General features: G+C 37.8%; 1 protein-coding gene across 6 annotated transcripts in view; it reads left to right on the top strand.

Moving 5' to 3' along the window:
* Positions 1-25,694, top strand: part of LOC138934405 (uncharacterized) — a 240,405-nt gene that overhangs the window by 209,348 nt on the left and 5,363 nt on the right. For all 6 annotated transcript variants that reach the window (XM_070298103.1, XM_070298105.1, XM_070298099.1 and 3 more), the window contains 4 exons: positions 1,662-1,902; positions 18,318-18,463; positions 21,369-21,641; positions 25,471-25,674. In XM_070298103.1, the coding sequence (XP_070154204.1) occupies positions 1,662-1,902; positions 18,318-18,463; positions 21,369-21,641; positions 25,471-25,674 (864 nt within the window). The remainder of the gene's footprint in view (positions 1-1,661; positions 1,903-18,317; positions 18,464-21,368; positions 21,642-25,470; positions 25,675-25,694) is intronic.

The following is a 25,694-nucleotide window of genomic DNA, read 5'->3' as shown; positions in this document are numbered from 1 at the left end:
TTCATTTTTTATAAAATTTTGAATTTTTTTAGAAAATGTCTCTGTACACGCTGTAACTTTCACAAATTTTGTGATATCTCTCTATGAGAAAACCAAAATTGAAAAAACTTGATTGTTTTAAGGCGGCTTCAGTTTTGTGAGCGAAATAAAATGATGAAGCAATGTGCAAGTTTCTAATTTGCACAATTTTCATCTTATTTTTCAATGTAATCGATATAATTTTTATTTTGAATTTTTATTTTGAATTTTTTGAGAAATATTTGTACCCGCTCTAACTTTCGCAAATTTTGAGATATCGGATTAAATTTTTTTACACAAATAGAATATTATTAAAGGATAGTTGATATTGAATTTGGTTAGGATCGATGAAAGAGTTTCATTTTTTATAAAATTTTGAATTTTTTTAGAAAATGTCTCTGTACACGCTGTAACTTTCACAAATTTTGTGATATCTCTCTATGAGGGAACCATAATTGAAAAAACTTGATTGCTTTAAGGGGCTTCAGTTTTGTGAGCGAAATAAAATGACGAAGCAATGTGCAAGTTTCTAATTTGCACAATTTTCATCTTATTTTTCAATGTAATCGATATAATTTTGACGATTTTTTTTACCTTACGTGTAAACACGATGTACTTTTAATATTTCAATCAATAACGTCGAGAACAATGCCGGATTATTATCGCAACAATGCAATGTATTATGCATTTTAATGCATAACTCGTGCGTTTGTGTACGCGTGTGTGTTAATGAAGCTAATGAGGCTGGTTAATATACATCACATTTACGTATGATGTATTACTCGCATGTAATTATTACGCTAGTTACGAATATAATGCCATTGAAAGCGTATCGTAATTAGCGTAGAATTCGAGATGATAAAGATCGTCGAATGGCGTTCGATTTTTATTTTCTCTCCGGAATTCTTTGACGGGGGAACGTGTAAGAATCTGATAATACACCGGGAAACGTCTAGCATGCCGGGAAACGAAGTTTACAACGTGGAAGGGAAGAGAGGTCAAAGTTTACTTATGCTGGATTATCTGCTCGAGGGCCCCGTGAACTTAAAGAGTCCGGGAACGAGCTTACAGTTATATTATGAATTTCGAGTTTGAAATAACTGCGTTAGGAGTTACACAGAGCTATAAGAATAAAGCCCTGGCTATTTCTTGAGACGTAATTACATTTGAATTTAACAGTCGTCGGAATTTGCAACGTTGGAGATGATGAAAATTGCAAGAATTAAACTGTTGGCGTTACGGCGATAATCAACTTTGCAATTTTGCTTTGTCGTGTTTCGGCGCTTTGAAAATGCCAAAATATTTTCGATAATTGTGAACACTAATGAGAGAGAGAGAGAGAGAGAGAGGGAGGAGAAAAAATTCCTAGAATTCTGCTTAATTTACATCACTCGCCCAATTCTCTTTCTCTGTTAAACTGTAATTGTTTTTGCGCTTTGAAATTTTAATCTACGTAGCTGACGAAATGAGGACAAGTATATTATATATCGACAAGAATATCTCGAATATTCGCAGTTCACAAATAATTTCGATTCGATATTTTAACCGAGGAAAATATCGTAAATTTGTATCGCGGAGAGAGAAATCTCTTCGACGAAAAACAGAGATCCCACTCTCACCAGGGCCATCTTTTCACGTTACAGAAAAGCCACCGCAGTATTGCGAGTTTCCGTCCTGGGTGGTCGCCGGTAAATCGTGGGTGGCTTTGGATCGAATGGCGTCCCGTCTCATGGCGTCATCTCACAACCTCACGATCCTCGATCGAAACGAGACCCGCCTTGTTTGCCATTCGGTTGTCCCCATTGATGATCATCGTCATCATTATTCCGCGCCAATCGATAAGGAGAACCAAAGGCAATTCGTCGCGAAGGCGACACGAGATTGGTAAGGCTATCCATATTGTGTCTATTATATTACAGGGGAGAAAATGGGTTAATAATAATTTAATGTTACCAGAAATAAAAATTGTGAAAAATATCTCGGCTAAACTTTATCCTCTCCTTTTCCCTCTTTCTACGATTTTTAAAAAATATTTTTCAAACGTCAATATTATTCGAAAAGCGAGAAAAAGGAATATATTTCCTATCAGGGACAATTTCGTAGTTTAATATAATAATATAATAATTGTGAACTTGCTTTTTTTTTTTTTTTTGTAAAATCGTACACGTAAATAAATGTATATGAATATCGAGAACCTCTATATTCTATTCTGGTCTGTTTGCGGCATTCTATCTTTTCTCCATATATACATATATATCGGAGAGAATGTCAATGTAGGATCATACCCAGGTATTCTCTCATTAAAGCATTCGTGCAGGCGAGTTCGCGCGACGTGACGTATCCGCTTTTAATCGTTCGTGTACATGTACGGGAGGGTCCGGATTATTCGCGCCCCACTGCCGCCGAGAATACGATTCATCGTTAAAAGCTGGGATAAAAGTGCTTATTGGAACGTGTGTTTGCCGGACAAGTTCGCGGGAACGGTGTTAAACTGTTTACTACTCGTCTGCGGTGAACACGGAAGAATCGGCCCAGAAAACGCGCCAAGGCCGATTTGGTTTTTTCTTTGTTTCTTTTTTTTTTTTTCCTTCTTCTTTCCTCTCTCTTTCCCTTTCTCTTCCGTCCATTCCGCAAAGCTGTGAAGCGTGTCCAAACATCCGTTGTTTGCCGAGCGAAGATAAATTTCTTACTTCGTTTCTATTGTGAGGGTGGTAGCAGGACGGTTAAAAAAAAAAAAAAAAAAAAAATTCCTTGATTACGACGGGGAGAGGTTTTATAAACTTCTGGCTATGCAGAATTACGCAAGTTTCAACGATGGCGAATTCCTGCGTCTATCTGGAAGGAATATTCATTGCATTTATTTTGTTGCACAATTTAAGATTGTTACTTGAATAAAATAAATAATATCTAAACAATAGAAGAAATAAATGAAATTAAAAATACAGGGTACATTCGATGAAATATATTATACGATTACATTCTCGAGAGAGGGAGACTGTACTCTCTCTCTCTCTCTCTCTCTCTCTCTCTCTTCATTTATCTATCCTGAAGAAAATCGGTCGAGCGTAACTTCTCAGCGATTAATATCCTTACCTTGGGAAGGTTTCGAGAATAATGTCGCGGTACGGGCGCGACAGCTGCTCGAAGAATTCCTTTACTTGGATATGACGATATTAAGATGACGCGGAGTGGAAGAGAGAAAGCGAGGGAGGAGAAGGAATTACTTTTCTCCGACATTAAACTGCGTCTGATCGGGCGCAAAGCTTTACTACTCGGATGATTCGCAAATAGGGTCATTTCGATTTACATTTTAATATTCTGTAATTCTTGTTTCTTATGTATTGTATAAATAACAGCATCAAAGCAATGTTTACAGTATTATGGTCTATATATATATATCTGTTATATCTTTACGCGTAAGAGAGTTGAGGATTAACTTCCGAGTTATTTAACGTTGAAATTGAAAATATTACGAAAGACATTGTTATTCTATAAATATCTTGCTAAACAAATGCTTGATACGAAATTTATCCCACGATTATCGTTTTCTTGATATAAGCGCTCTTAAAAAAATCTTACATTTTTTTTTATCGTCTCGAGATTTTTTTTTTTTTTTTTTACGTCGCACCGACAAATGCCAACGATAAAAAGCGACATGCCATTACTCCCGGCTGACTCACATCTTATTTATCGGCCGACGTTCCTCTTTCCAAGAGGTTTTTATTATCCCCTTTAAAATTCTTTCGCCGCCCGATACGCGGCGAATAATTATCGCGGAGAATATGGACATTAAGCGTTTACTATTCTCGCTGTCCCGATTGTCTTTAACGCTGCTGCGAAAGCTTGCTTCAAAATTTGACAGAAACACATTTTCGAGAAACATTTGCTCGCGGATGCGCGTGAATTTTCGTTTGACGCCTGCCTCTATCGTATTTATACGGTATGTAAGTGTTCAACGGCGGAATTCTCCTTATTTCGCGAAATCTTCCCTACGCTGCTCCTTCCTCGCTGGAACCTTTAATATACCCGCGATTACGACGCGAGCTCGCGACTTTATGAGAAACTCCGTCCGGGATCCGCGTTTCCCCGCTACGCGCGACGAGGAGATGAAGAGGCGAAGACGGGCGGGTCGAAGCAGGAGTATTCTTTTATACCAGCCAGGCAAGCACAGATTTCGCGAATTCATATTTTCGTGACGATTGCGGAAAAGAGGAGCGTAAGGAAAGGCGGCTCGTCTGCGAAAAATTACGTCATCGATGAAAATTCACGATCGCGGATCAATCGCGGATTTTTATATTGAGATTAATATTTAAAATGTGACAACATATTTATGCGTTATCGTTGATAATTCAATATCTTTTACGCGAGAAAACAAAATTATAATTTTTAATATCTGTTTAAGAAAAATATCGTTAATAAATCTATATTAATTTAAAATTATTATTTTATTTTCTTAATACGGATACACAAAATTTACGAATAACAATTATAATGCTTCGAATGTCAAAAGTATAGTCAGCAAAATGGTGAAAGAGAATTTATCAAAGTGCTCGGAGGGATTTTGCTTTTCTGACTTACGCGCGATCGCGATTTGCAAGAGCGCCAGTTTGAAGAATGAAACCCTTGAGAGCGGTAATCGCGCTGACTGTTACAAGATTGAATATTTTGCGCCGATACTTCACACCGACCGCCTGGCACCACGACAGCTCTCGGCCGAATGGGGAGGGGTGGGGGGGGAGACAAACGTTAGCAAGGACTCGGTATTTCAATTAAGGCCAAAGCCTTCGGCCCGAAGTATAATTAGAGGCGAGTGGAGGAGCAAACGCGAGCTCGGGGCAAGACGATCGTGCATTAAACTGTAAATCTGAGAGCACTTATCGCGACCACCCTGGAATTGCATAGATAACCGGGAGTACGAATTTTTCCTTAAAACCGTCTCGAATGAACGAACAAAATCGCAACTAAAGCGAAAGAGAATCGCAGAAATTAAGACGTTGCGAGATCAAAATGTTTGTTAATCTTGACTGAAATTATAAAACATGTTTCATAAAGTACGATAAGTCATGATTTATTTGTATGTCAACGTTTAATTATAAAATTAAATCTTTTAATTATGAAAATTAAATTAAATTTTATACTGAATTATATATTGATTATAAAAGTGTAAGACGTACAAGTAAAATTATATGAATGGATAAAAAACGCACTTGCCATTTAGATACTCTATTTACCTCCTCTCTTTCCGTTTTTACCTATTTTCGCGGAAAAATAAAATTGTGTCTCAAAACGTTCACGCATGACTTTTGCAAAGTGTCTGCTCGGATAATTTCAAGTAGCGAGAGAATATATCGCACGTGCAGATATACTTTCGCTTGTGCACACGGGCAAGTTATGTCTGTTTATATGTTTACATGTACCGGTAACGATTTATGTGCATCTCGAGCAAAGCTTTCGCATTGATCCGGGAAATCGGGACACGCGTTATAACGAGTCGTACTACAACACGAATCACTACTCTATAAAACAGTATGGGATTGTATATAATGGAAAACAAATATTTTGAATACACATATGGTCGGAATTATACGGCAAATAGAACAGTGTTTGGGAGTTTGAATTGGAAAGAGATTCGAATTATCAGTATGTTTTTTTATTACGTTCGCTTTTTTTTTTTTTTTTTTTTTTTTTTTTTTTTTTTTTTTTTTTTTTTTTTTTTTTTTTTTGAGAAATAACGAGCTTGACGAGCTCGAATATAACGCGTATTCCGATAATGATTTTATATTTCATATATACACACACACACACACACACATATATATATATACACTTATACGTATGTTTTTTTTTCTTGTTGTATTTAAAAATACTTGATTACGAGAAAAATTATGGACAGTAGATACTGCAAAGCACGTTGATCTTTTTACATTAATTTCCGATGCAGAGAACTTGCGATTATGAAGTGTTCATGTCTGTTCTTGATCTTCCTCTTTTAATTATTTTCTCGTCGATTTAACCAGATCTCTCGACAGACATCGGCTAAGTATTTATTGATCGATTAAAATGTCAGCTGTAATAAGTATTCTTCGTGAACATCGTGAAAAATGGCTTCCTGTCACGAAAGTCGTGTATATAATGATAGGGAACGCGATACCAGCTCTGATAAATCATTAAAAATTCATATCTTTTTTTCCCCCCCTCCGTCTATTCCACCCTACGTTCGGAAGATGCGTCTTACGGAGGCTCGTCTGCCGTTTCTGTCCCTGGAATGGAGCTCGCGATATTTATTGCCCAATCGAGTCGCACGCCGTTAGACAATTTAAACTAGATCCACTTAATCCTCCTAATCATAATTTATGCAAAATTACATTCTGTTCCCTCTCCCTCATTACCATAAATATTCAACAAGGGATATAGAGAGTCGAGTATTAATTTTCTTCTTATTATTATTACACTATTATTATTATTAGTGCCGTCAAAATATTCGGGGCTTTATTATATCTCAGTCGCGATCGATATTAAGTTGGGGGGGGGTCATCATCGTGCCAGGGAATCATATTCACGATTGTTATTATTAACTCGCGAAAATGACGTGCGATTTATTTTCCAAAAGTATCTTGATATAAATAATCGAACGACGCTTGGCCGTTTTTAGCGAAAGAAGATTTGAAAATATCTAAATTAAATATAGCTTCACTATTTTATATCATTAACATCTTCGTATATATTTTTACATATATATCGTAAGATTTAATGCGATCCCGATAAATTATAGATCACGATAACGAAACAGGTGAGCGATTTAAAATATCTTAATCGCTCCCGAAAGGACGATGTTGACCGCTTTTATATCTGGCTCAACTTCCCCGGAAGCTATTTCGAGAAAGCGGTCTCGATCGCTACTCTCGCAAGTCGGTGCAACAGGAGTGGCGGGATATTCTTATCGGAAAAATCTGCTTATCGTGATTGTATATCGAGCCCGGATACCTTCGTGTACTGCATAAAACTTACCCGTCTCGCTTCTGGCCGCGCCCAAGACACGCCGGGCACGTCAAATTTATCGTTCTATTTCTGACGACACATCGTCCCGCGGAAAGAGAGAAAACACGTCTTTTATACATCTTACCGTATAACTCGATTCCATGTCTATATACAATATCTGTTGAATGCATTTCGGAGAGGTAGATACATTCTTGCCGCTGTAAACTTTGCGTCGATTCTTCGCCAGTTTTTTTTTTTTCAGTTTATTCTAAACTTAATACACAATATACAGGATGTCCCAGAATTACTACATCACCTGCTAATGACAGATTCTTAAGATCATTTGGAGACGATTTTTTTCTCAGCGACAATGTCGAGGCATCAATAATTTCCGTGTCATAAGGGATTCGAAAAGAAGGGCTTTTTGCAAACTAAACTTTATAGAAAGTTAAAGCTACATTCTTTTTTTTTTTTTAGTTAATTCCAGATAGAATTTACTTTAATAGAGAGAAAGAATTTTAATTTAAACCATAGTTATATAAAGATATATGATGGAAAAAATTGGAATCTTGCAAAAAATAATAATCTTTCTCAACATTTTTACTGAGGAAAAATTGTCTCCAAATGATCTCAAGAATCTGTCATTAGCAGGTGGTGCGGTAATTCCCTATATATATATAGTTTATATAAAATACATTTATATTTGTTTCTAATAATGAGATTGAGATTTTTTAATTTTTTATATAAATGTTTATACAATTCTTTTTCTTTTTTTTTTTTTAGTAATTTATAAGAGAGATTTTAATGGTATTTGCCTTTATTAGTGGCAATCAAAATTTTAATGTTATTGATATGGAATAAATTTTCCTTTTTTTTTCTAATTTTACTCTCGTAATTGATTTGCATTCCCATCTACATCGTTCGAAAGATCAGTATTTTAATTCACAGAATCTGAAGAGCAAGATACCCTTCGGCCTATTAATCATTTGTCGCTGTCGGAACGTGAGCGACTTGGACCTCTGCCTGATCGATTATTCCGACATGATGAATAAACCAAATTTTGGTCAAACGAATGTTACATGCCGCTGTTGACGACACTCTCGAATTAATGACTTTGATAAACGCGACATGCCTGCAGCGCGGACGCGATTCACCCCGATGATGATCATTCGGTGATCCAACGCGAGCACACATCGTTTGTCGATGCTTTAGCGCGTGAATAAACGCGTTTTACGCGTTTCGAATCCGCACTTTTTCTACATCTTCCTCTTCTATCCGATTGTCGCGCATCCTCGTGTCTCTGCTTTTATGTTTACGCCAGCTTCTTTAGGATTGGCAGCTTTTCTTCCGAACGAGCTTCCGCGTCTCTCGATCTTTATTCTTACGACATTGCCGGCTTTATTTCTCGACGATTCGTCATACGCGACTTGAACGTTGACCGATACGACACGAGGGATCATTCGTGATGTTGGCGAAAATTTAGAGCTCGTAATATTTTCACCGCGCTGTAAAATATTTCTAGCGAACGGAAATTTAATCGCGAGATTTAAAGCACGAGAAATATCCAGAAGAAATAGTATGGTCATTTTTTAGAATTTTTTATTTTAGCGAAATTTTATGCATTGTCATTTTTTTTTTTTTTTTTTTTTTGTAAATGGGTAATCGGGAACACAATCGACTTCCCTAACAAGTGCGGTTCTGATCCGCAAAGATATTTGCGCGGAAACGATAAAGGGATACATACTGTATATTATAAGAAAGATGCGGGTCGATTAGACGTCAAAAACACACAAGTAGAAAGAATTTTATGGTGCGAAGTATATAATATTGAACTTTGTGAAGTACGTAAGCTGTGGTATCTCAGAAAATATAAGAGCCGGTAACTTGGAAGAAGTATTCTTTAATGTCGAAATGCATTTCTCCTCGAGGGGAGGGAGAAATTCGAATTGAAGGTTTTTTTTACATCAAAATCTCTTTCGGTCACATAAAATGTTTCAATTAAAATCCTTATTAAGATAAAGTTAATCGCAATGTGTATATATATATATATATTTGCTGAAATATTTCGCTTAATTAATTAAAATCAATTTAAAATGATTGTAAATGTTATCATGTTACCATATTCTCGAAATTTATTTGCCGACGCTAACATTGCCAATATATTAATATTTTAATATAATATCCATTTTCGAATATGCGCTTAACAATGTTGCAACTTAAAACGGAAGCGAAAAAAAATTGCTTTTCATCTTGCAATCTCGCGATTTCCGCGGCGCGGTCGGTCATTACTGTCGGCGGTATAAAAGGCTCTCTCTCTCTCTCTCTCTCTCTCTCTCTCTCTCTCTCTCTCTCTCTTGCTCTCTCTTTTTCCATCATCTATGTCTACCCGTCGCTAAAGGGGAGCCCGTTAAGGGCTCTTCGCTTATCAAGCGAACATTCTACAAGAAAAGAAGATCGCGCGCGCGCGATCTAATAACGAGCTTTTAGAGAGTACGGATACATCCACATATACCACTCCGTATATATCCGGTGTCGCCGCAGTTCGGTTCGACACTTCGCCGCTGGTTGATGATCGGTCCGGCTCGATGCACCCGATCAAAGCTCGTTTTTATGAGGCCCGCGCGTATAGGTACTGTTCGCGATTGGAAAAAAAAAGAAAGATAGAGAGAAAGAGAGAGAAAAGCGGGAGAGGAAACAGGACGAGCAAGACAGGCTTAACGAAAAAAACGAGATATGAATTACTCGCGTCCGTAAATAATGGACACGGAGTCATACTGGGGGTGGGGTGGGGGGCGAAGGGGTGTGATGGATACACACACCTTCTCCCGTTATCGTGCTTATGCAAGTGCACATGAATCCGGGTAAACATGATCCGCACATAAGCAGGTATCGCATATAACTCCGCCTCCGTCTCTCATCCCAGTTTTGCTTTGTTTTTCTCTCTCTCTCTTTTTTTTCCTTTCTTCGTGTCATTTTTTTGCTTCGCGTACCGCCAGAGGCGGGGGTCCTTGTTCATTTCCAGCGCGTCGCTCCATTGATCACATCGTTTATGTACAATATTCGGTAGCGCGTATATACAAGTATCGGATATTTCAAAATTATCGTATATAGTGTATTCCTATTGAAATCTCCCACGGATTCTCTCTTTCGCCGATCGATTTTTCTCTGGGCGACAATTTTAATTATTCCGTCCTATAGCTCGAAAGTAATTGAGACGTTAATAACGCGCGCTTTATCCGCTTACTTTCGACAAATTATTGGTTAGCTCACGATTTTCGACGAGAAATGCAATTTATGATCGAAATACTCGGCTATTTATAAACTACCACATCGTCGAAATATTTCATTTACTATTCGTCCTGAACGGGGGTAGTGCGCGTATTTCGAATGTTTCGGCGAACCGCGGAAAATCATTCCGATCATTTCCGGAAGAAAAGGAACGGGGAGGGTTGGGGGGGGGGGCGGGCGGACGTTCTGTATTTATTAGAATATTGTGCACGGTCGAATGCGGTTTTAACTTTCGTACGTTAACTTTGAGTTATGCGGTGCGGTCAGGCCGTAATTTACTCGACATTCTCGCTGATATAACTACGATATATGTTGATTAGAATTTATACGCGAACGCGACAAATAATAATCAAACTGCATCTCGTACCCCGTATAACTTGCGCGCGCGCGCGCGCGCGCACTGACATTCGTTTAGAGTATCGTGTATCTAATTAAATGGGTTAACACAAGATACCGTGTACGATCGGGTCGGAAATTTACCAGACGTACTCTAATTGGTAAACGATGTTTAATATGTTACCGCAAAGGAAATACCTATAGTGTACAAGAATCGAGACTACCTTTAACCGGAAGTAAACAACGAAATCAATTGCTAGGGGAGTGTTGGATCCCTTCGTGCCTACGTTTATTTCCATCTTAATATGTATGATTCAATATTTGAAAAGGTTTATTAAATTTTACATAAACATATATTATATATATAAATTAATATAATTTTAAATTATCTAAAAGATACTATATAATAATATAATATAATTCAAAGTATAATTATTGATATAATTCAAAAAATTTAAATATGGATACATGACAAAAGAGAGTCAAGACGTTATTTTTGTAATACGATATAGTATCATTTATGTTAATTGATAATATTCAAGTAACGAGAGATCCCTCCGACAAAACGTAAGGGGAAGGAGGGTGCGCGTAGAGAGTCTCCACTGCCGGCACATGAAGTAAACAAGCGTGTCTCTTGCTGTTGATAGAGATCGACTTGGAGCAAGTTCGACGTTTCACCAACCAATCGGCCGGAAAATTGCTCGTTGACCGGGGTCCTACCAACCGGAAGTGCGGAGCCTTCGTGCTCGAATCGGCGCACAAGACGGTGGAAAATTATCGTGTATACGCGCTGCCAAATCGACAATCGACCTGTAGCCGATAGCACATCCACTAAACCGAAAGACATACTTAACCGCAAATTTGCTCGAGCAGCTCTTCAAGATCGATTCCAATTGTTTAAAATATTAGAATTTTTAAAAATTAAAATATGTATTTAAAAAAAATACATTTTAACGTATTTAATCATATTTTAACAAACATGTGAGACTGTAAATATGATATGTTTAAATTAAGATATATATATATCTTTTTGAAATTGCTTTAAATTAAAATGCGCTTGTGCATGTTTAATTTAAAAATATAATTTTATTATTTACTTACCGCTCAGAGTCAGATTGATTCATTAATAATTTCCAGTTTCATATAAATTATCGATTCTTCGATAACTTTGTTAAGGAAAAATCAATTCCAAATTAATCAAACAGTTCGCAGTCAGAGAAACCTCGTACATCTGAATAATCGAATCTTAGATCGAACCGCCGTTAAAATAAAGTTCTCTTAAAATTTGCGCTGAAAACTAGATTAAATTTTTTATTTACACTTTCAAAGTTTGCTTCGCCTCTAATTTTCAATCGGCCGCGATTCAAAAACTATTAGCCTTTGGACTTTGAAAGCGTAATTTTTCTTGTTTCACGTTCCAACATCTGCGATCGAAAGTTCTCGGATACCCAATTATCCAATAGTTTTTAGATACTTTATGTGCGCATGCATATATCGATAATTATTAATTTTTTTTTTTTTTTTGCTCGATGCATAAGTTTTAATTTCGTGTAAAGTTCCAAAAATGTAAAAACATATCTAAAGAATATTTAAAAAAATAGAGCAATTTTTCTCTCTTATACATCTTTCGAATTTTAATGCTTGTCCTTGATTTAAAATTAAATTATATACACTAGGCTAGTATGCAATTGTATATTTTTAAGACAGTTTTTCTAGCAGGTGCGGTTAGTCTAAAATGCAGTCGAGTTGTTAAATCACGACGAGCTGCAGGATATTCTTCGCGCACTACATCCTTGAGTATATACGTAGCGGCTGAAATTAATTGTAAGTAGTAAAATAAATCTTTGGGGCAACGCGAGAGGAATGGGTAGAAGTAGCAAACGAGGATCATTCAAAGGGAAAGCGACCGCGAACAAACCGAGGGAATATGCCCGAGCCAGTAACACGTGCTACTATAAGAATTATTTTGTTGAAAATCACGACTGTTACATCGTTAAATATTAGATAATATGCTGGGGCAAACGGAATAAAAGGACCGCGCGTATAAATAAAACAATTTTCATGGAGATCTCGGTTGAAAGCGTATATCTCTCTGTCCCGAATATTCTGCTCGCTCGCTGCAAATCGGGAATTATTTCCATAGCGTTGAAATTAGTCTGTGTCTGGCGTTATCCGGCAAGTAGGTCACGTCTATCTGCAAATAGCCAAATCCAGCGCAAGCGTCAATCTTAATTTACAGGTAATCAGATCGTTCATTGCAAACACCAGCGGCATACAAATTGGCGATATCCTATCATGGAATATATAACTGATTTAATTGCAAGACAATTCGTAATTTTAGCAAGTGTGTACAGGCTTACTCAAAATTTATACTAACATATAAATATATATGATAATTAAATCAAAATGATAAAAAATTTCTTTTATATTGTATATGCAGTTATCACAATTTTTATTTAATTAACGCGAAGAAATATTTCGATACGATATTCAGTTCGTGCATTTTCTAATAAATAGATATATGATTGTTTTGTCATGGATGAAACTTCGTCAATACACTCGCGTTACACGTAACATTTTCATCTGTAAATGACATCAAGCAGATACTTCTTTGCCGGAATACAGTGCTGCCACTTGCATTTTACCGTCCTCAACGCGGACAGTAAAACTGTATTATTCGAGTGGTCGTTTGTTGAAATTGCACTGTGTTGAAACCTGTGTTGGAATACATATTTAGTCTTCTCTTATTCATATTTGGCTAACTTTTATACTTATATTTTTGTTAAAAGAGCTATTTGTAAGCTCGTTTCAGCACACGCGCGAATCTCGTGTTAGGATATAAAGAGAAACGAGGAAAAATGTTTCTACGGAGCTGGTTTAATTTCGCCAAAACCCAAGATCTCCCCTCTTCTTCCCCGTCTTCCCTTTCAACGCGGAGAGAGATGATTAGCTTCGTAAAAGAATAACGTTCGCATTCGCGATGGCAGCTACATTTCCTTGAATTTTCGACACCGTCAGCTTCACGGCAGACACGCGATATCGCTCTCCGCATATCCGGTACGCTCTTTCATCACAATGATACTCAACGGACCGAATAAAATCGACAAAAGAAAAAAAAACGGAAGAAAAGGAAAGAGAAGAAGATGAGAAAGGAAAGAGGAGAAGAAGCGTAACGGTCGATATTTTCGCTGTTCATAGTTCCTACGTGGTGTGGTCGAAGGTACATCTCTACTAGCGAAATTGGGTCTCTAAGATATCGCTTTCGATTCTTGAAACACCGCTGACGAGGACGACCTAAATCCAAGAGATTCACCGAATCGCGAGAAGAAGAAGCTTCTTCTCGCCGGCAGAGGCGAGGGTGAAATTGGTCTGAACGTGTCGTCCGTGTGTATGTGTGTGTGAATAACGAGCAAATATAAATTAGATTGAAAAGTCGACTATGAAAAGTGTCCTGCCCGATTTGGGATACTGTAGCAAAAGAAGACGATGAGGCAATGGCCCATCCGCGAACGGCCATTGACACGTCGAGCACGGAAAAGATTTAAATCAATATCGTCTGTCCGCAGTATATCGTCATCGATGTTGCAATAGATCATACACGTCGAAGAGATATTTTTCTTTCAGCGGCGATGTGTATTTTTAATCGACATCGCGAGGGGATGTACAATATAATTATGTGTGCACAGAGGATAATAGAGTTTACATACAGGTTTGAAAAAAAAAGTAGATGCATTACATTGAATCGATAATAGATAATATTTCAATTACATACTTGAAGATTCATGTTCAATCATGATGAAAAAAATTACGCATACAATAATTAGCAATACAATAATAATTGGAATATACAATAATAATTTCCTTAGACAATTCTCGAATGTGGCATATCACTAAATTAGTGCAAGTTTTAATTAAGATATCAACGCTACGATGAAGTGCGAAAGAATGTTTGGGAAGGAAAATGGGGAATTCGGTCGTCGCATACCAAGGGAGAGAAAGAAAGAGAGAGAGAGAGAGAGAGAGCGGGATGCAAGTGCAGGCGGAAGAGAGACGGAGGATGCACACGCTTTCGTAAGAAGACACACTGGGGAACGATAACGGCGGTCGGGCGTTCCCGGATGCACGCCAGAAACCGAATGTAAACGGCCGCCGCACAACTTAATTAATTAAGTTGCGCCGCGCTCTTTACGTTATCGCGCCACCGCCTCTGATACATTATCGTATCGGTTTTGCGTACGCTCCTCCGTCGAGAATTTCCGGAAACGGTATGTCTCGTGTACCGCGTATATTAGAATAAATTTTTGTTAAACCAAGCACGATACCCCGGGGCTTGAAGAATACTACGATTATCAACATACAATCTGTACTTTAACGTACTTTATCGAAACTATTATGTGATTTTATAATTAGCACAGGTATAAAATGTTTTTATAATTGGCACACACAATTATAAAATTAATTATCTATATAATTGACACAGGTACAAAATTTTCTACTTAAAAATCTGACAGTTGCGTTAAAGCTTTCGTGATATAGTAGAAATTGCATTATTTTTGTCATAACGATAGCGTAATGTATGAGGCGGATCTTTTGATTGCTGTCGAGTTGTCTTTCAAGACTTTACATCAAAAGTCAAAATCGTGACACATATTGCACGTTATCGCACACAGATGCTTCCCAGGGAAAGTCCCCGGAAACGCAATAGACAATTTTGAAACTTTTGCTAGTAGTGTATTTTTTATTCGTAAAGAACGACGCCCGTATAAATATCACCTCATCGCTCTTCGAAAATTTTATAATATATTTATAATAGCCGTTTAAATCTTACATTCTTCGAGTAATTCGCGCATTCTATTCGCAACGCGCACGATTATATAGTAAATTGCTATTTTACATTTTAATTCATTTAATGACAGCAATGATAGAGTTGCAACGCGATAAATGTGATGTGTTTTAACGCTATTTTTACATGTATTTTGACAAATATTTCCGGATATCCGGTAACTATACGCGTCTCGAATATCTCGACATCATATTATCAGCCAGATCAATAACACACACAATGTTTTACTTATTTTCACTGATTCGCAATGATTGAGTACCGTTAACTGTCGATATTTGATCAAGATGTTGTAGTATTTTCATCAATCTCGTCCTATGTGAATAATTTTTGACAACGCTTTACTTTTCTTAATGAAATAAATGATTTCAAAAAACATTTTTTTTTTTTTCAAGACATTAAAGTTTAAATATTAATGATATAATATATTTTTAATTTTTTTCTTTACTTCCTTTTTATTTAATTCTTTTTTGTAATTTTTGTAATTTATAATTATTTATATATTATATTTATAATATATTATTATATATTATATTTATAAAATATATTATTATTATACATTATATTTATTTATATATTATAATTTATAATTTATAATTGTTATTTATATATTTATTCTTCCTTTTTATTATTTTATCTTTTCTACTGTAATCTCTCTATTGCTAATTTCTTCTATTCGCGATTTCTCTTCGTTCTAAAGTCACGCTATGGATTGTTTAACCCTGTATCTTCCGGTATACATGCTTTTACAAACACACGATACAGATATCGGCAAGAGTGGCTTTACAGTTGGCGGATCATAGCGTATCGTGATTTGCCCAGAAAACTGACATCGATCAATCATATCGCAGACGAGTGTCGGTTTCCGCGAAATCTCCCTTGACGTTCGTCACGTTTTATTACAATGCTTTTATACGCCCGAACGTGCACACAGCTCGGTTGCGGGATATTTTTCGGGAAAAAAAAAAAAATATTCGCCCTGCAAATCATGGTCTGCGGCGAATAATGAAATTTCGGCGTCGCGAGCTCGTACTTTCTGCTGGAAAAAAAAGAAAAAGAAATAACGTAGCGCGATGGAGTCTAAATGCGCGGTTGAATATTTGAGGAAGATCGTATTTTTTACCTTTTAACCCTCGTACAATTTGCCTATTTTTTCACATCGTCTCTGAAATAGCGAGTTGAAACTTTTATCACGCTCTGACCTGGTTCTTGTTGCAACAAAACCTTACTGCAAATTGCCGCCAAGTGATGTCTCTATTTTGAAAAATGCACTTCGTAAATTTTCAAGAATAGATTTATACGTCTCACATATATTTGCGCGGACGTATTTAGAAGGATTTTAATGAGCGTAAAAATCGTTAACGTGACAGTAGAAAGAAGGACATCGGAAATGAAGCCTCGCGGTTAAAATTTATACGGTTATACGTCTATGTATCTACGACACGCATTAACCGAGAGATACGGATGGTAAAAATCAAAACTCTCAATCACCAAAAGCTTCCTTTTGTGAGTTACAAATTTACAAATTTTATTGAATTTTTATAAATATATCGCTTGCGCTAAACACACATAGATCGATATTTATACAGTAAAATCCCAGGATTATATAATATTTCTTCTTAATCTTTATTTCTCTTTTTCTTATCTGTTCAGCTTTTAGCTTCAATGTACATATTGTGTATACACATATTAACATTCTGCTTACGCATTATCATATATATTTATATATAGGTCATATCAGCCTGCTGGCTGTCGCTCCGCCTTTTGTTGCAGTATCGAGATATTTTATTTTATTTTCCTATTGTTTTTGAAAAAATTGTATCTTGTTGCGCAATAAAGATTATTATTATTATTATTATTATTATTATTATTATTATTATTATTATTATTAATATTAAGAATATTAATGAGAGAACACACTTTTTCTTTCGCACAAAATTTATTTATATCTTCCACGTCGTCTTTTCTCATCTTCGCCTGTTCAATGCGCGGAAGCAGCGCAATTAAATTGAATCTTGCAAAAAATTGGTCCATAATGCTGGATCGTGGAATCCCCGGCCGCGATCGGGGGAACTAGTTTCGCGCGAGGCGAGCTATCGAGAAGTAATATAAACTTTATATCCCCCTTCACACGGACGGGAAACTCGTAAGACAAATATATGTCGAGACTGTCGTTTCCGGTTCGCGCAACGACGGCTTACGACGGCAATCCTCCACGGGGGGGGGCTGCAATGTAAACATATATCTCGTCAAAGTGTATATAGATATGAACTTATACGCGTCTATGTATGACACGGTATATTATGAGTATGTATATATTGACGCGCGTAGAAATAGCCGAGTTTTCAGATTCCGGACGGTCATCGTAAAAGAATTGCGTTAAACTTAAGAAACGGTCGGCCGTTAAGAAACGTCTTGATAAAAGAAAATCTTGATCCCGTATCCTATCCTAGGGGAGAGGATTTAGGTTTCTCTCCCTTGCCGCCGCTATGCTGAGCAGAAAGGCCTCGTTGCCCTCTCATTGTCTCGAGATCAGTCTACTGGACCGGCTGGTATCTCGCTTAACCCTTTCGTATCGAAATTTTTATTTGTCCGCGGGTGATTTCATTTTTACAGTCTAAAAGAACGGCGTTATTCGCAATGAAATATATTCACCCCCTTTACTAACTATCCTCTTTCCTCTGCAACAGACCCTCGCGGGTTCGCTCGAAATAGTCTCGACATTAGGAGAATTTACTTGATAGTAGTAGATCTAAGTTTGAATAACATTACAACTTTGTAAATTTAAGTTCCGCAATGTCGTTCCCGCGACGTTCATTTCGAATATATCTAACGTATTTTGCGTGTTCCTTTTCAGCAAAAACGGATACGTGTGCGTCATGTTCCACAGGAGAGACGAGCACGTAATAGAGATGCAACTGTCGGAATGGCGCCAGCAGTTCGACGATATATGCAACACGAGTACGTTCGATTCGCGCACGATGCCGTACACGACGTTCATCAGTAAGTAAATTCTGACCTTCTAATCGAATTACGCATTGTCGTCGCAATAACACGTCGCAATAGTCAAGTAACTAATTGGGCTTTAATGCGGGGTGGCAACTTTCCGAGACTCGTGCGAATGTAAATATACGCAAATCTGATTACGCTTAACAGTGTTCAGTTGACAGATCGTGTTATATACGTATGTACATATATTTGTTACTACGGGTTTTAATTAACGCAGTTAAACGCGACTGTCCCGCCGTTAATACATCCCGACATTTTTGCTTTGTCGGCATTATAACCGTAATTAACCGGGTAAATTAATTTGCCGATACTCCAATGGAAGCGGCTCATAAATGAAGTTGCAGTTTCTTTTGGAAATTGTCAAAGAGCGATCCTCTCTCCTTCTCTTTCTCTCTCTCTCTCTCTCTCTCTATTAGAGAGAGGCAGCTAACTATATTATCGTTTGATTAACATTCGCGGCTTCTTAATTTGCCATTCATCCGATATCGCCTTCGTTCCGGAAGCGCGGGAAATAATATAACATATTCCGTAATACATCATCCGAAGGGGTAAAATTTTTTTCGCGACTCGCGAGAGATTCATTATAATCGTAAAATAATATCCTCGTTCCTTCTTTTCGCCGATATTAAATAGATTGGATGCTGGAAAGTCGGCCACGGCTTCCGGAAACCGGAATCAGAAACGAACGGTTTTCTCGAAGGTGATTTCCGGCACTTTGGTGCCAACTCCTCGAGCTCTCCGTTTTTGTTCCGATTCATTGCCCGCGTCCCCTTGGTTTGTCTCGATCTTATCGAATTACTCTGACAGAAGATAAAGCTAGTCGAAAGGAGATTCCGCGTGTCAAGTGGAGTAGATGTGTCCGATACACCGCTTGACGATGCGTCTACTACAAACATCTTTTACCGTTAAATAATTAATTTAAATAATTAAATAATATATAATACAATATTTATTTTATATCGACGTATCAAGGTGGAATCTTTTTTAAATATTTGGTAAATTACACTATTAATAAAATATATTACATTGTATTGCTTGAACATTATCGTAGCTTTCGCAAATTTTCCTGTTGGAACTCGGCCAATATACTCGGAGTTTCAAATAAAACATGATTCGTCGAATGAAAGAGAAACGTCTGTGTTTAAGTTCCGTATAGCAAAGACATTGATCGTAACTCGAGCTATAAACGCGCTCTTTCGTATAATTCACTGTTTGCTTCGAACTCATAAAGTCTTTTCGAATTTTTATACACCTACTCGCGTATATCTCGCGTGTACAGTATATAAAGATTCCCGGATTTTCTACGCTCTGCTCCATCCGCATCCATTTTCCTCGATCAATTTGAAGTTGATTTTTCCTCCGCGAAAGTTTGATGAAAGTTCCAGTAACCTTCCTACGCGGCTTCGACTTTAAATACCCCTTTGTACAACTAATCCTCAACTTTCGAGATTCTTTCAAAGGGGAGTCCATTTAAGCTTAATCGAGGGGAGGCGAGATTTCATTATCTACAATATTTTTATCCCGTAGTTCGTTTCACGAAATTTTCCAAGTCAAAAATTATTGACGTCTCGACATTATCTTTTCGAATGAATTTCTATCTAAATCTGTCCGAGAGAATATGTATCGTACGATACGAAAATATTTCTGGGGAAAAAAAGAAAAACGGACGAAAACGCATGAGGAAAAAGTTTGCAAATGACAGAGTTTAACAATCAATTCGCGCTAGGCACGGACTTTACGAGCGCATAAAGGTTCATATGCCGGATCCGTCGTAAAGTCCCTCTCCTGATGCTGTCGGCTCTCGTCTTTCAGTTTCTCCCCAGCCGATTCCGGTAACGTTGACGAAGAGCGGTGTAAATTTCTCCAGTATGGAATTTATCGCGCCGCCATTCGCCACTCTCGTCCTTTCCCTTTTCTGTGTCGCGACACTCTCTTTCCCGATGCGGATACACGTAGGTGCTATTGCGTTATCATCAGAAATCGCTCGACTGAAAACTGCATCGTGTAAGACAGCGTTTCCCAACTTTTTCAGTACGTATTCAGAATTAAAAAAAAAAAAAAAAAAAAATGAAACGTGTTTCTTTATTAATTTCTTGCATCTTGATCTCAACTCGTACTCTCAATCTTTTAACGACGGATACATTTCGATCAAAATTAAAACATTTAATATCCAAATGGATTTTTCTTGTACAATATCGTGTATGGATTAATATCGTATTAAGCCATTATTTAATTACTCGAGAATAAATTTAAATAATATTACCAGTAAACGTTTTAGACACTACTCTCGTCTCTCGCTATTCAATTTGAAAAACTTATATCGTTGGTTGGGGAACACTGGTGTAAAGTAAGCAGGTAGTTCGTCCTCGAGGCTTTTAGTCCCGACCGCGTAACTGAAGTAGCAAGTATAAAACCGCGATAAAGAGGCAAATATAAAAGCAAGATTCTTTCACGTCGAATTTCTTGAATGGGTTACCTCTCGTCTCCCCCTGTAAGAGAGCTTGCTGTTGGACACAATGAACGGGGGGGGGGGGGAAACGGAACAAAGTAAAACGCATTTACTTAGCGCGCAAAACACGTCGACTGCGTGTCGATCGCGTGTCAAATTGCTCAAAAAAACTGCGGCTAAGAGTTACACTGTAATGTAAGCACGAGCTGTTTGTCGCTTGCCCCGCCGGCGGATCGTATAAAAATTAATGGCCGCTCCTCCTCACACGTGGGAGGAAATTTAAGGATAATTCATTTTTACATCCTTATCCCAACGATATGAGAACGCGCAATTTTTTTTTTTTTTTTTTTTTTTTTTATCGAGTACTTGGAGTTTAATTTTGTCAATCTCGCAATTCGATTAAAAGACTATGAATAAGAAAGAAATCAATAATCTTCACTCATCTTTCAGCATCCGATCCGATAACCCGACAATGCCCCAATCTCGGCCGTTACGAGATCGTGTCCTTGTTTCGGCCACCGCACGCCGACAATGTCGAGAATTTATTGGCCGCCGATGGTGAGCAGAACGTTGCTAACGCAGCGGAGATGCACGACGTGAGGATGCCATCCACGCCATTCCCGAGCCAGTGTCATCACGGCAGTGTCCGTAGATTGGATATCGGTTGCAGGACACCCGACCGCATGGAGTTTGCTACGTCTTGCAGCGACGAGACGTTATCCGGTAAAGAATTATTTATCCTCACCATCTGTCATCATATTGATGTTTTTCGAAAAACGTGCACTATATTTATATTTTTATATTTAAAAAAAAATTATATTATTATATACCTTGCGCTGTCTGTAATAAAGTGAAGAATAAGTTATAATAATGTATAAATAATAATAACTTATTATTCATACATGTTTCCATTATATGTGTATATTTTAAAGGACACATTTGGGGAAAAATCTTTTAATTATCTATTCTAGATGGGGTGGGATAGTGACTCTATTACTACTCGAACAGTAGCTGTGAAGCATTCTCTACTGTCTTAGCACTGTTTGATTTACTATTTAAAATTCTCATGAATTTAGATGTCGCAATACAGATATTTATCATCGTATTAAATTTATTTCGTACGGCAAAACTTTTTCACCTTTGAATCTTCCGCGTTAACTTTTTCTTATCGTCGACGCACCAAGAAGTATAATGGATTTTTATCAAAGAGCTTCCGGGGACGCTGTCTTAACAATGTGACGGTTCGAAAGACTTGATGGACGCCGTCCGTTGTCTTCGATAGCGTATTTGCAGAAGCTCCCGTGGTTCAGCAGAATGTTCACGCCGAGATGTTCAAGAGAAAGAATAGAGGGAGAGAGAGAGAGAGATAGGAGACTCGACACAACACGGGCTGGAGCACGTCCGCCCGGAACATCTTATCGGATTATCCGCACCTCCTCGTCCCGTACTATCCTAGTTCGCGCAAAGTTATCACAAGTGGTGATAATTTGCGGAGAGGCAGCGTGTGTCACGGTTGCCAGAGAGTAGTATAGAGCACTTACTTACGTCTGCGCTAACTTTGTGCGCTTCGTTTGACCCTATACATAAAAATTGACGCATCGTCCACTGAATTACCACGTGATTCGTTCAGTCACTTGGACTTGGGACTTTTATGAAATTTTCACATTTCTCTTTTTCTCTTTCTCTCTCTTTCTTGCTACATTTAATATATATGTATAATATGTATATATATATATATTGGGTGATTGCATAAGTTCGTGCCCGATTTAAATATAAACTTCAATAGATTTTATTTTAGAGATAACACTTTTATTAATCAATTATATAGTCTCCATTCTTTTCTACAATGGTTTTCCAACAATCTATAAGCTTGTCGATTCCATTTTTGAAGAAAGAACTTGGTTTTTCTTGAAAAAAGTTTGTAAGGTGGTTTTCGACAGCTTCCTCGGAATTGAGATTCTTGCCATTTAAACTATTTTGCAAAGACCGGAAGACATAAAAATCTGAAGGCGCAATATCTGGAGAATATGGCGGGTGCTGCAGAATTTCCCATTGCAATCCTGCAGTTTTCCTGCAGCTTATTCCTTTCAGTCAGGAGATGCGGCACCCACGTATCAAGCTTGGAAATGTATCCAAGCTTTTTTAAATGACGAAAAGCGGTTGAATTATCGATGTTCAGCCTCTCAGCAATATCCTCAGTTGTAATCCTTGGTTTCCTTTCCACTAAGGCATGCACAATGTCATCATCAATGCCAGAAGGCCGTCCAGAGCGGGGTTGATCCTCCATGTTGAAATCACCATTTCGAAATCTGCCAAATCACTTTTTGACTGTTCGGAGAGCAGGAGCGCGGTCCGAATAAACGCTTTGAATATTTTTTGTGCAATCCCAACACTCACGCCTTTCCGAAATTCATATAGCATTACATGCCGCAAATGCACCTTTCGTTCTCCATTTTTAATGATTTCTCTTATGCACAAGTGGACTTATCTGAACAATGTCTGACGCTAAATTGACATAAGACAACGTCATCTATTCGGTGTAAGCAACAATTACCACACGAAAACAATAGAACTCCGCCATGCAGTAAACTTAATGCCATCTATGAAAATCGGACACGAACTTATGCAATCATCCAATATATGGAAAATAACTTAATTAATAATTAATTATACGCTGCAAGCATTATTATTATAGGAATCCCTTAATTCTGATAGGATATTTATTTACATATTCATAAATGATGAATCAAGGTATTCTATCGTGTCCTATTGTATTCAATTTTAATGTCTCTCTATAAATAATCAATGTCTCTCTGTAAACCGTATGTGTTTATCTCAATAACACAGCTAGAATAGTGATAACCGAGTAATTTCAAAATAATTCCGGATGATTTCCGGATTAACTGGATTTCTGGAAAGATATAGAACGCGGTTTATATTCAGTTCCCCCTATACGAATATAAACGATACGAACGTGTAACACGCGCGCGAAGCCGATGGTGTATCTCTGTAATCCGCGAGAGAAATATGTTGACAGTTATATACAGAATCCAGCGCGGTGAGGAGCGGAATTTTGTCAGCCGGAAATTATTTTAGCGGCGTGAGTTGTACCCGAACATGTTGACACAACCGAGGATTTAGACATACTCGAGTCCCCCGCGTCTCGCGACTCGTCCACACGGATTGTATTTCGAGACGCGAATACCGATGATAAGAGGGCAAAACAATCATTAAGACCTGGTATAAATAGCCTTGGTTCGCTCGCTTTTTCAGCTTACGAACATCGCGAGTGCAATCGTTAATCGCGCCTTGAAAATCAAGATCGTTTATAAAGGACGTTAAGGAACACGCGTTGAAATTATGTCAAAATCTTCGACGAATTTAGAGCCTCATTTTTTTAATGCTCTATTTTAACTTCCGTTTGCTCAAAAATAAATACGTCATGTACGATGCGGTGGACGTAATCGAATTCTTTTCGAGCCTTTGCAAAACAACAGAAAATTCTATATTTATTCTGATACGTCAATGTCGCTTTCTTTTTTATTTTTATTCTTTTACCGTTGATAGGTGCCATCACCCATCGTTGAACACGACGCGCGGTCTCGCGTTTTCTCTTTACCCGAAGTCACGAGCTGTGTCGAGCGACCGCAGTAAATTCTCATCTTACTATCTTGCAAGATCGGGTATCGTCGCTCGAAACGTCACGCCTGATATCGATGTGTCGGCGGGATTTATAACTCTCGTTTATTCCTCTTCCGTTCTCGCCGCGCATTGTTACGGAAGGCGCTGGAGCAAGTGCCGTGGATATAAAAGTAGCTTTCGAAACGATCGAATCGCATTTTTCCCGCTTTTTTATCGGACACGTTAATTGAATGCTTGAGGGATTATGGTTATCTCGTCCATCGGGAAAACGAAACCGTTGTAAAAACGTTACGAGCGATAAATTCACAGCATTTGATGAAACAATTCATTTTCTCAACTTCAAAGTAGTGTGATAACGTCAAGAAAGCCGGACGAGAGAGTACTCGATTCAACATGAAACAAGGTACTTTATATACTTTTTCATATATTATTATTTATCATAGTTTTTTTTTTTTTTTAAATGTAATTTAATAAATTTCTCGATACAACATACACAATTATGTTTTCTCTCTTTTTTCTTCTCATTTTTCTCAGAAGAACAAACTTGACAGTAGCAAAGAACGAATACCAAATGACCAAATCTCATTAACGACTTTTATGATCTTTTTCAGCCGCACCGTCAGATTCGCATCCGCATTGTTTAGCATGTTATTGTCGTCAGCCTTTTTTTAAATCGTCTCGGGGAAAAAAAAAAACTTCTGTACCGTAGCGCAAAGTTATTACCGTACTCGTAATCTCACTCTACCTCGCGCCACTTCGAAAAAAATCGAGTAGTTTAATGCGACTTTGCGGCGACGCCCTTCTTAGCTCGGCGTCTATCGCGCGGAAAATAACCTGCTATGGAGCAAATTTTGTTTTTCTTTCAAACATTTCTCACAGCTCACAGCTGATGTTGTCGTTTCGTTTCCAGAGTACTTATGCCACGGAACTTGGATCGAGAACGACACCGCTTATTTGGTGGCCAGCACCGACGTCGGACGTTACTGCCTCGTTTACAGCGCGTCCGCCGCGACGACAGGGAGTCGTGAACTCTCGGTGACGGGCCATCTCGCTTCCTGTCCGAGGGCCTCTCATCGCCATTCAGTCTCGTGGCAGGTCAACCTCACGTCGTACGGTGAGCATTGTTAATTCTGA

Source organism: Polyergus mexicanus, unplaced genomic scaffold (assembly GCF_030449975.1).
Source record: "Polyergus mexicanus isolate NDT 795.1 unplaced genomic scaffold, iyPolMexi1.0 SCAF_6, whole genome shotgun sequence".
NCBI lineage: Eukaryota > Metazoa > Arthropoda > Insecta > Hymenoptera > Formicidae > Polyergus > Polyergus mexicanus.
Note: the sequence above shows the minus strand (reverse complement) of the source record. Positions and strands in the feature narration are given on the sequence as shown.